The sequence below is a fragment of the Anomaloglossus baeobatrachus genome, chromosome 5 (assembly GCF_048569485.1).
Source record: "Anomaloglossus baeobatrachus isolate aAnoBae1 chromosome 5, aAnoBae1.hap1, whole genome shotgun sequence".
Lineage (NCBI taxonomy): Eukaryota > Metazoa > Chordata > Amphibia > Anura > Aromobatidae > Anomaloglossus > Anomaloglossus baeobatrachus.
The window spans coordinates 137,628,461-137,641,186 of NC_134357.1; the positions used below are offsets into that span (position 1 = coordinate 137,628,461).

Below are 12,726 nucleotides of genomic sequence, written 5' to 3' on the forward strand. Positions count from 1 at the left end.
CCCAGCTGAATAATTTTTTTTGGGGGGGGGGCATTTAGATCTTCTGCTATGGGACCCTGTGATTTCTATGTGCATCCCTGTCATCAATATATATAAATCACACTTAATATATTTTCCTGTAAAAATAATTTCCATTCTTCTGTTCTATCAATGCTAAACCTTCACCATTGTTCTGTTCCAGAATAACGGATGTTGGTCTAATATCAGAAAAGTCATTGGAAACTTATATTAGGCTAGCAGAGGCACAATGGAGCAATAAATGATAAGCTCACGTTTAAAATCTCTTTTTCTTCACATTATTCCACACTATTAAAATCTCATGAATCAGTATTGTGCGGATTTCACAAAAGGTTTTCAATAAGAAACTGGCTGAACGTGCGGTGAGAAGGGGGATCAGGTTTATTCTTTGTAACATAATGAGATGATTGATGATTCACGATATATCAGGAAAACTTAATTGCAATGAAAGACATGATTTACTAGAAAGGACCCCAATCCCAGGAATGAGAGGTCTGCTGTAAATAGTAAGGGGCTTCTATAGGATATGTATCCATAGCAATGGGAAGCTTGCAGCAGCAGCTAGTCTGCAGACCCCTGTCTCTTTAGGGAGGTAGCAGCACGCTCTGCATTGACGTTGGTGAGTCAGACAGCTTAATGAAGGGAGGAAATTCGGTGCTGTGAATAAGATGGGGAGGAGATCCCTCCGTTCACACCACTCGCTCCCTCCTCAGTATCTCTAGAAGGTAAAGACAGGACCAGGAAGACTTTGTATGGCATTCTTAACATCAGCTGCTCCTTTCCTCTGTCCAGGGTTGAGGACACACATTCCCTAATGGATATAAATCCAATGGATTAAAAAGAACTGGGAAATGCATTAAAGTTTATGGATAAATTAACAAGTGGAGATTTTAGTAGTGCCGGCTTCATATACCATAAAGTAGCAAGAAACTTTGCAATACTTGTAAAGGAGGTGATCTGACAGGGAAGGGGACCCTTAAAGCATCATCTATGGTCATCCTCCTGGATCCTCCGGATCACTGCAGATAAGGAGATGTGTGGATATGTTGCAGTGTGATCACTAAAGACACCAGCAGCACAAACCACTTACACTGGTGACTGCAGGACTGCAGGGAGGCAGCAGTTCAGCACTGGAAGAGTGGACAGCTCTCATCCAAAGCAACCGGTGGACTCCACAGCACAATGGAAGGTGAGAGTGTAGACTGTTCTCTATGAAGGGTGCCTTTAATGCTAAACCCATTTATTTTAATGATTTCTCTTATATTAGTTTTTTCTTCCCAAGATGAAATGGAAGAAAACGCTATAGGGCTATAATTTCTGAGTCATAGACAGCACTGTGAAGAGCCATGACATTTATCCCCAAAGGACGTAAGGAGACCACACAAGGCTCGTCCATTTGCCCTTTCCTCTCCCTAAACAGGGAGGTGGTAACAGATCTGCTGTAGATGGAAGAGCTCTTTCATCTATGAAACTTTTATTCTTACTGTTTTTTATTAGGGAATTTATGCGTTATAGGTCTTAGTGCTAATAATATATTCTTCTGACTAAGAATAAAATACTAAAAAGTAAGGGCTAATGTCCTGTCATAGGTTAAATAAGGATAATCACCAATAAAGCACTGATATTTCTATGTTTTCAGATAACAAGCCAAAAGTAGCTGATAGGAGGCTACAAGTATAATGACAATGAGTGATTTTAGTTTACGTGTAATGTGGCATGCCTTAGCTTCAACGTACTGGACCTCCATAGAAAACCAGAAATCACAGTGATGTCACAAAGAGCGGTGCCACACGACAAACATAGCCCAGCTGCATCGGTATTGAAAATGTGCTATTATTTCTTTATTTTTGCTTTCAATTAGGCAAGTGCAGTTGTAATGCATTTTGGAAAGAATATACTAAGCTCATTGTATGTTTTCTTGCGATGTGGCACATTTATCGATCTCTAGACCTTCTAGGGTCAAGTAACACATCGTTTGGTAATACCTTTTTAATTGTGTGTTAGTGTATGCTTATGTCACGGAATAAAAGACTGGATATCCTACAGGTGTGTATCTGTACATTAGTATCATGCTTTAGATTAAAATTAATACCAAATTCACCGAATATTAATTTTTAAACTAAATGAATATCAACATCTCTTAAGAATCCTACAAACCTGGTGTCAGCTATTTTCGAAATGTAAATTAAAGGAAAGGGAAACACATACATGGCTTAATACAAAAACTGACCAATACAATGTTGGGCTTATTGCCTGATGAATCACATACCAGCTGAAGCATTGGTTTAAGAAATTATTATGTTCATTGCCTGATAGGGGTATTCCAGAAATTAAAAGCAAATTTACAGAGAAAGGAATTAAAATTCTCCCCCAAAATTGAATATAGCAAGAAAGGGGCAACAGTGTTTACCTGCTTTGGTCTCAGATACTAATGCACTGACATGACGCAGCAGCCCCCGATGATTAAGGTGGAGTCAACAAAGGTGCAAAATAGTAATGAGAAAACCACTCACAACCTATCAATGCATGGAGGGGGGATTGCTTAGTATTAAAATTGCATATTTATATAAAGCTAGTATCGGGCGCCAGTCACCCACGTGTCTTTTTGCAATGTTGCATTCATGGCTGAGAAGAAAAGTCTGCAGCCATTCTGTCACATTGGAAAATGACCTACTGTTTAAATCAGGTTTCTGTGTTAAATATTTTTTTTCTATTGGCAATGTTTTTTTTTCCACCATGTCACAATATATAGAAAAAATATCATTTTTGATATCAGCCACTGTAGTTTTTTTTTTAGACTTTTAGTTAATGTGGTATTTTCACGTTGTATGTTCAGCAGCTCATAGCTCTGCAGTCTCCTTACTTCCCGTTGCTGGAGGGTAACTGCTCTCCTTTGAGTGAAAGTTTTGTTTCCGTAGTAAGTTTTTATATCCTACTGCTGAGCTTACGCTACCGTGACACATTAACGGTCTGTCATCTCGTGTTTTGGAGTGCACACTGTTATCTTTATATATAAATATATAATACTTCGAATAAGCTCCAGCTTATGAAATTGAGAGCGGTGAATAATTGAACTGCTCTAGACATGCCAATGGCAGGATTGTTATAATGCAGGACTGACAATATCATCTCCAAGTCAGGAGTTGAGAAGTAGGAAGTGAGCAGCTAATGGCTATATAGAAATAAATGGGCTAGGGACATGCAGGTGACTAGCAGAGTTTCCCTAGTACCTGATAAACCCCTAGAAGATGTTACCACACACAGGGAACATCAGGGTCATGTTACAATGGAGGTCCCTGCTGCTAGGAAGAAGGAGTGAGGGGACACCTCCTGAACTCACCTCAAGCTGACTGCTGAGCTACCTACCATCTATATATGGGTTCTTGCAACTTGTCACTGAGCCAGATACCTTAGGCCCTCAGCTAACTCGCCACTCACCCTGACTAGTGCGTAAGCCAACAAGAGCATTAGACTCGCCACTACAATATAGAAACACAAGGGAAGGAATACAAACAGGGGAAATAGACATGCAAGGAAAAGATACCCCAGGCAGCTTCTGTGCAGCAAGCACCACTGCTGCACACAACACGCAAGACTTCTTCCAGAGCAGGCTCCTTCCAAAGTTGACCACATAGAAATAATGATTCAGTTTATATCACAGGCATCATGTGATCACATCACAAGACTTAATTAGGGAGGGGAGTGATCCCAAAGAGCTACAGTCAGCAGCCAGGAAGGAAAGGGTGCTTATCCCTTACAGCACCACAAACAAGGAGATGCTATCAAATAACAGTAGTGAACCTGCCAGCGGCAAGGCGCTGTGACACCAGATTCATTTGGGGTCTCCCCCGAGCGAGATACACTCATGACAGCTAAAGAGAGCTGACTGGTATTTCATGAGCTAACTCCTCAGCCTTGGATGTAACTACTTACTACTTACAAAGAAGGGTTTCCAGCGCCAGGAATAGATTAAAAATCCTTTTTTATTGAAAATAAGGTAATAAAAATCCAGCAGATACCATAATAGATGTCAGAAAGATGGCAGAACAACGCGTTTCGACGCTTCAGGTCTTAGTCATGTTCTAAGAGAGAACATGACTAAGACCTGAAGCGTCGAAACGCGTTGTTCTGCCATCTTTCTGACATCTATTATGGTATCTGCTGGATTTTTATTACCTTATTTTCAATAAAAAAGGATTTTTAATCTATTCCTGGCGCTGGAAACCCTTCTTTCTATTTACAATTGGATGGCTGCCGAGCCTCATTCCTTGCGCAGGATCCCTGATTGCAGCCAGCAGGTCAGTCCTTGGTGAGCTGGACTCTCCCTTATCTTCTTGTACTTACTACTTACCTTACACTTGGCCAGGTTATGTTTGCCGATCTCGTTTTCAACAAGTTGTACATTATGTAAGATAAAGCTCTTACAGAAAAAGAAAGAAACATAGAAAAAGCAAGCCAAATGCAAACTATTTTTTACACTGTCTAACTAACATAATGTAATAACATGAAAATACTCATTTAATGTTAGCAATAGATGGTCTCAGTCCCTAGTTTGTATTGAAATCTCCGATGAGTGTCTAAAGGTCACTATGAGGGGAAGAGGGGTAGCTGTGACATCACGTCTTGTGAAAGGTGGATGCTTTGTTATCAGCTGTTTATATAAGTGTTATTTTTCATTAAAATCCTTCCTCTGATGATAAGGAGTTTGCTGAAAACTATTTTGTTGAAAAATTAAAATTTAAAACAGTCTCACTTGACAGTGTGAAGATTACTAATTTTGCTTTTAATACAGATCATGATATGAAATAATAGTTTGTTTTTTATATATACATTCCTTTAAGCTCAGTCAAACTATTGTATAGCTTATAAGCATGGACAATATACACTGTCGAGCAAAGGGTAACAATGTTTTAAACTTTTGACTTTTAGACTTTATATCTCACCATCGACTATGTGAGATTACCATCATTGTACAGACAATTATCTTGGCTATCTCATACATAAATTTGACTTGCAACTATTTAACATAATGAATAGTTATGCACATTCTTGTCACGTCACTCCATTGTTACTGTTTTGCTCCTGGTGGCGTAAAAATCATTTTCTTCCTGTATACTACAAATTACAACCTGTTCTCACATTGCCTAATAGCTCAGTGTGTTGTTAGGTTGATTCTCAAGTGCAAGGTCATTGGTCAAGGAGCAGCCATGACGAACATTTTCCAGCAAAAGAGAAACAGCATCATCCAGCTCATCAATAGTGGTCTCACTGCCAAGAAAATTGACAAACTGCATCATGTGAGGGCCGTGACAGCTGGAAGAATGCAAAACCAAGCCCATCTATCTATTCAAAAGCCAAGAGGTTGACGTCTAGGCAAAATATAGGAATCAACAAGTCTGCTCATCACAAGGTCTATCAGTTCTGGTGTGACAAACATCACAGTGGAGGTGACTCTTAAGGCCCCGTCACACACAGAGATAAATCTTTGGCAGATCTGTGGTTGTAGTGAAAACATGGACATACTGTTACATTTGTACACAGCCACAAACCTGGCACTGATTGTCCACAATTTCACTGCAACCACAGATCTGCCGCAGATTTATCTCTGTGTGTGACAGGGCCTTTATGCTTCATAATAGTGAGTTCACAGACGTTCATGCAAGCACTGTGGATGCACATTACTCAAGTCTGGAATGGTGGCCCAAAAAAAAAGATGAAGATGCCTCGACTTCAATATCATTGCAAAAAGTATCTGCTTGTATTTGCAAAAAAGTATAAAAAATAGACAGCAGAAGATTGTAAACGAGTGATTTGGAGAGATGAGACAAAAGTCAGACTTGACTCTGATGGGTGCAAATGGGCTCTGGAAAGAACAAGGTAAAAAGTGGCTACTGGATCGAGAAATGGAAGGAACTGTCAAGTCTGGTGGAGGAAGCCTGATGATTTGGGTTGTTTCACTGTGAAAGGCATTGGATATTTGACCAGGATCGATGATGGTCTCAATTCTGAGCCATAGGTAAGTATCCAACAAGACGAGTTACTTCGTACACTGTAGTAGTATGGGTATGAAAAAAACAACATAGTGTTCTAACAGGGCTACATTCCGAAGCAAACATTGAGATTGGCAAAGAAATGATTCAGTGATAATGAAGTAGACATGTTGAATTGGCCCTACAGTCCACAGACCTCAACCCAATCAAACACTGGCGGGTAGTGTTGGATAAAAAGTTGTATACATACCCAAGTGAATTGACCAGTGTGTATCAACATTGGGAACGTGTACAAGAGACCTGGGATCAGATTTGGTTGATCCATGCTTGAATCTGCTTGAGAAGTATGCTGTGTATAAGAAGCGCAGATAGGGTCTTATCTGGTGGGATGTGATAAGACAAACAGGTAAGGTACTCACCTGTAGAAGTTGTGCCAGTCACAACTCCTCCATAGGCATAAAATGGCGTCTGCTGCAGCACCGAAGTGACGTGTTACTGATGTGGAAGAAGGAAACCAGAATATGCTGCGCTGATATCACGCATCCAGAAGTTGATTAATTTCTCTTTTATTCAATCAGGTCTATGCGTTTCGGAGGACACAGCCTCCTTCTTCAGGACAATTATTACAGAAAAATCAACCTTGAGTATGGTTGAGTTTTCTGTAATAATTGTCCTGAAGAAGGAGGCTGCGTCCTCCGAAACGCATAGACCTGATTGAATAAAAAAAAAATTAATCAACTTCTAGATGCTTGATGTCAGCGCGGCATATCCCGGTTTCCTTCTTCCACATCTGAATCTGATTGAGAGCATGCCTAGAAGGATTCCAGCAGTGTTGAAAGCCAAAAATGGATTTACAAAGTACTAAAATAAAATAATAAAAAATAAAATTTAGATTTTTAGTGGACCAGAACAGTAACAATAAAGTGATATGACAAAAATCTGTATAAATAATACATGCAAAATATTTGCAAGTCAAATTTATGTATGAGGTAGCTAAGATGATTGTCTATAAAATGATAGTCTCATGTTCGAAGCTGTAGTGGATGCTGATATATGGAGCAGGAAAGTTAAAGGTTCAATACATTGTTACCCTTTTGCTAGTCAATGTATGCCATATAGTGAACAAGTTGTTTGTTCCTATACATCAAGCAGAAACTTAAATCTTTGCAGTCAAATATAGACAGGCATTATCGAGAGACATCTGTAACAATGAAAGAGACATAGATCATTGAGGATTTTCATTCTTCTATGACTTATACTAATGAATAGACATTCCAAAGCATTTTTATGCCAGTTTACTATGTTCTATACTGTCCTGTTGCGTCCAGTACTGATTCCCTTACATGACTGCTCATCTGTCAGTAAACCATGATCTATACTATGCTGTTGCTATTGCTACAACGGACACTGCCAATAGACAGCCACATATCTCCTGCCTGTCTATTGTATTCTATATTTATACAGTACTACTGCTCTAGATTCTAAATATAGGAATAAAATTAATACCTGAAGAAGATGTTGCCGAAACATGCGTCGGGGTGGGCATCACATGTGCATTTTTCATGATGCAGGTAATGCACCTTATACAAACTCGACATGTGCTCCAGCTATTTGTTATGCATTAACTATGATATGCTAACCACCTGAACATCATAGATCATTTCATTTGCTAGTGCTGCTATATAATTCTGTGATAGTTACTCTCTGAACTTTGCTTCTATAAATGAATCAGTACATGCATATGCACTTTAGCCCTCTCTATATATTTATTAATTACTTGAACATTAAATAGAATGTCATCAATTGCTAGTGCTGCTATATAATACTGGGAAAATCACTCTTTGCACGTTTTGTTTCTATAATGTATTAGTATATGCATATGAATTTTATTTATACATATTAATAATTGAAAATTATATGTGGTGTTATCAATTGTTGCTAAATAATACTGTCATTTTCTGCACTTTGCTACTATAAGTGTAGTAATATATGCACTTTAGTTATATATAGAAACCACCATACTCTATATTGCGCCATACATATATTGTTTTCAGATTGGCATATTGTATTTTTGAATGTATATAGTATTCATCTGCTGCTACACGTGCCACTTTATTATATTTGGTTTTAAATATTCTATTATTGAGTAGTGTTACAATGTGGGTTTAATATTTACATACATATAATGCCTTTTTTGTGGCAACATTGTCACTGATTTTAATAATAAAATATATTCAATTTTTGACCCTGTTACAGTTTTCTTTGTTTAATTTTTGTGTCTAAATATAGGACACCTGAAACTGCTCCCTAGAAGGATAATTTTTGGACAGCTTTTAAAAAGACATTCCAAATTCACTTTCCAAAACTGTTGCTGATTCCACAAAAGGGATCTATTCTGGAAGGCTTGTTGAATAGCCTTTAATTGTTGACTTTCCAAATAACAAACCTATTGCTCATCCCAAAAAAAGAATAAAATGTGTATACAGTTTGCTATCATTTTAGAAATTGTCACTTACTGGTTATAAAATTCTGCTGCTTTTTTGCAGTCCAAACTGTCCCCATGAATGGATATTTTTTGTCAAATAAGACTTCTCTTCAGTGCTACCTCCCAAAATTTCAATTTTATTGTTACAGGCAAGGAAAAAATGTAACAAACTACTGCTGCCTCCCCCCCCAAAAAAAAATGGTCAAAGAGCCATAGCTAAAATAATAAGCCACTGATTTTACACTGGCCATACTATTTGGGCCCTGGCCCTGCTCCATTGTTCATTCCTGAAATGGAAAACTTGCAACGAGTCTCAATCTTCCATAGGGACGCAGAGGTAAAGAGAGAAAAATTTAAAAAATGGCCATGGAGTCCCCCTGCATTGCAAGATAATTCTACTGCCTATTATGGGGATTTGTAGAGTCATTTTTCAGTATGAGCTTCCTTAGAATCTTTGCAAAATTAAAGGGAATCTGTCAGGTCCAGTATGCAACCAGAACCACGAGCAGTTCTGGATGCATATTGCTAATCCCAGCCCAACTGTCCCTGTATCTAGTAGATAAAGAGATCTTCATAAAAAGTATTTCTAAAGATCCTTTATAACATTCTAAGGAATCTAGGGACTAGTCACAAGGGCATTAGTTCCCTTGGCTAGTAGGCCACCTTAGCATCTTAGCACGCCCCTGTGGGTGTGACAACATGCTAATGAATGTGCAACGTCAGAGGTATGGTTGCTCTCACCTCTGCTGCCACCACTGGATTTTGGTGCACACGATCATATCGTCGCTTGACTTTCGGTCATATGCACTGCACTATACTTTTTCTAAAGATCTCTTTATGTATGCTACTAGATACAGGGATGGTTAAGCAGGGATTAGCAAAATGCACCCAGAACTGCTCCTGGTTCTGAGTGCATATTGCACCTGACAGATTCCCTTTAAGAAAAAACTCATACAAACATAAATTCATGCAAAGTGAATTAGTTTCATTCACCACAAAAGCAGCAAAAGCGCAACAAAAATGCAGCAGTTGAATTTTTTATTCTCTCATTACTTTTGATGGTGGAAAAACACTGCAAAAATGCTGAAAGAATTGACATGCTGCTTCTTTCAAAAACACAGCAGTTTTCCCATTTCAGATAGCTTTTAATTTACATAAAACTCTTAAAAAACACTGCAAAACAGCGCAGCAAAAATCCAATGTGTGAACATAACCTCATGCTATTGCCAATCCAAAGAAATACAAGAACTTTCAGTAAAAACAATTTACAATTTCCCTGTAATAGTAGTAAAGGAAAAAATTATGTGGCTCTTTTTTCCATATACTCTCACATTATCGGTAATGCACACAGTAAAAAAAGAGAATTAAAGTCTCCCTTGTAAACTAGGCTTTGATTAAATGCACACACAGGGGCAGATATTTTGAAATTCAAATTTCTTGGTTTTGCTGAATTTTCCCCCAAAATTTGATTTACAGTGAATACATTTGTGACATTATCAATACTGGAAAGTTTGTAATTGCCCAAGACATACATGTGAGGGTGTGTGTATGGGGTCAGAAGATCACGAGAGAGGATCCTCTGACCATAACAGCCTACACACTACAGAAGGGATAGACAGAAGATCCTTCTGAGCACAAAAGCTTACACACTACAGAAGAGAAAGGGAGAGGACCTACTAATGATAAGAGCTTACACTCTATAGGTGAGAGAAAAAGAGAAAGGACCCAACTGACCGTACCAGCCTACACTCTACAGGAGATAGACTTATCCAATGACTCTGGAAAGGGAAAATGACTCTGCCATACAAACTGTGCTCCGCTGGGAACCACTGATCTGTGATGGCTTCGGTACTGACCACCACTGTAGAAGTTATGATAATCCATAAGAAGTTAAAGCTGCAGGGTATTATGGGATGGTCCGCAGCACAAAATAATATTAGCCTGTCACGAAATTAGATTTGTAGGAAATGATGCTGGGCAAGTTTTTTTGTTTTGTGAACTGCAAATTTCAAAACTTTCAAATTTGTCTAAAATTTCAACTCAAATTTGATCCTCTATGGAACCCACTCACCTCTATTAATGAAATGTTACCTATTACACAAAAGTGACTTTGACTCTAATCAATTATTCAAGCCTTCTTTTGTGGGGCTGTTTTTAATAAGGATTACTTATTTTACTAACTTATATAGCGCCTCCATATTCCACAGAACTTTACAGACAATACCATTTCTGTTCCCATTGGGCTTTACAATCTTAATCTTGCTATCCAGGGAGTCACCATGTAAGTATAGTTTCGATCACATACGATCTTTGTCAATAACCAAACACCATTAACCTGCAGATATAGGATTAATCTGCATAAAGCTTTACAAAGCTGTCTGCCACCTAACGGAAAGTGTGGCTATTGGGAGAAAATTAAAATATTTGTTCCCGAGATCACCTGGCTTTCAGTCATAGAGGTGTGCCTGGAGCGGTTAGGCTACATGCGCACGCTGCATTTTTTGTTGCGTTTTTTTGGTGCAGTTTGGTTGTCAGAACCTTTTGACATTTGACTTCCCAGCAAATTCTATGAGAAGTCAGATTTCTGTGCGCACATTGCAATTTATTTGTCAGCGTTTTTTTTTTACTAAAGTTGGTGACAAAAAAGAAGCAGCATGTTCATTCTTCTTGCGTTTTTGTCAACATTTGTCACCCATTGAAATCAATGAGGGCATCAAAAAAGGCAAGGAAAAACGCTTGCTATCAAATTGGTGTGTTTTGCATGCATTTTACATGCGTTTTTGGTGCTTTTTTGCCACCAAAAGTGCACCAAAAATGCATGTGAAGCACATCACGGGGTCCTGGGAATACTCGTCACCGGGTCGGTGAGGGTCATGGGATGTCACGGGTGGCCCTGCCCGGTACCGTGACTCCGAGGTGTCCACAAAAGGGAAAGTGGAGGATGGCGGGATGGTGAGGAAGAAGGGGTTGAGGATTTTGGGAGTAGTAGTTGTCTCGTGATGCCACTTGCGGTATGCGGCCAGGGATTAGCCGTCGCTGTTCTCTGGGGTGGATGGTGTCGCAGCTAGGATAGTTCAGCTTCCCGCAGGTGAACCTAGGCGCCAGGTAAGATGATGGAGGTATAAGACAATTTCTCAAATGATGAGCCATAAAGTAAATACTCTGCCAGCACACTTGCGCTGGCGGAGTATATGCACCACTCGTAATAGAGTACAACACAGGAGAACAATCGAGTGTATATACAAATAAGTAGTTTATTATGAAAAAGACACACGCAAAACAGCAATATGAATAGATTAAAAACAACTACCACTGAATCAAGGGGGGCATACAATGTGATACAAAAGTACAATATATGAGCTGCCAGTAGCCGTGGGAGAGGTGAACATATAATGGTATTGTATTGAAAAGGGCCAAGATAAGTATAATATGGTAATGGAACCCAATGTTCACAGTCCCTAGTAGCCGTGGGAGAGGTCTGCAGTTAAAGGAATAGGTAGAAATGGTAAAAACTAGCCGTGGAAGAGAGAGGTATTGGCTATGATATGATCCTCTAGTCGTGGGAGAGGTGAACAATTCAAACCTAATAAAGATGATGGAGCTGGTAGTGGCTGTTGGCGCTGAAGCGTGGGGCGACAGCGCCAAGAATGAAGCGCTAACACAGCAGTTGCGGTTCCAGGTCTTTAAATCACTCTCTGTGGGCTGCCCGGAAGTGCCGGTCTCCTCTGTGATGGGCGTCAGCTAATCCTGGATAAGTTAGAGGCAGCCACTGGTGTTTAAAAGTGTCCTTTCCCAAGGGAAGACCCTCCAGAAGTGAGGAATCTGGGCTGAGCTTCCTACTCCAAGCCTCAGGCTCCGTAAAGAAAGAAGGAAGAAAGTGGTGTCGTGTTGCCAGAACTGTAGTCCCAATGTGCCGCCTCCACGCCAGCAGCCGGGCTGCTCAGATCCGGATCCGCAGTGTGGCACGAGGGATCTTCCGGACCCGGGGGTCGCATGGACACTTCAAATAAAAGGGGACATATATGTACAGGAATTGCTGTAAGCACTTTGTGACGCCACCCATGATGTGTGGTGAGATGCAGCACCGCTGCTGCTGTTGGGGAGCACCCGGGGTCGATGGGATAGCAGCTGATATTAACCCCTCCGTGGGTAGGGATGGATGCCCCGGGGACCAGTGTCTCTGTGCTGAGGATAGTGGTTGTAGGGACCGGCGCGCCCGGTCAGACCGGGGGA

At 39.9% G+C, this 12,726-nt stretch overlaps 1 protein-coding gene across 1 annotated transcript in view; it reads left to right on the forward strand.

The window, feature by feature from the left end:
- Positions 1 to 670: 670 nt before the first annotated feature.
- NPFFR1 (neuropeptide FF receptor 1) overlaps positions 671 to 12,726 on the forward strand; it is a 587,767-nt gene continuing 575,711 nt past the window's right edge. Inside the window, exon 1 of the mRNA XM_075348928.1 lies at positions 671 to 1,207. Within this exon, the coding sequence (XP_075205043.1) occupies positions 1,201 to 1,207 (7 nt within the window). The 5' untranslated portion in view covers positions 671 to 1,200. The remainder of the gene's footprint in view (positions 1,208 to 12,726) is intronic.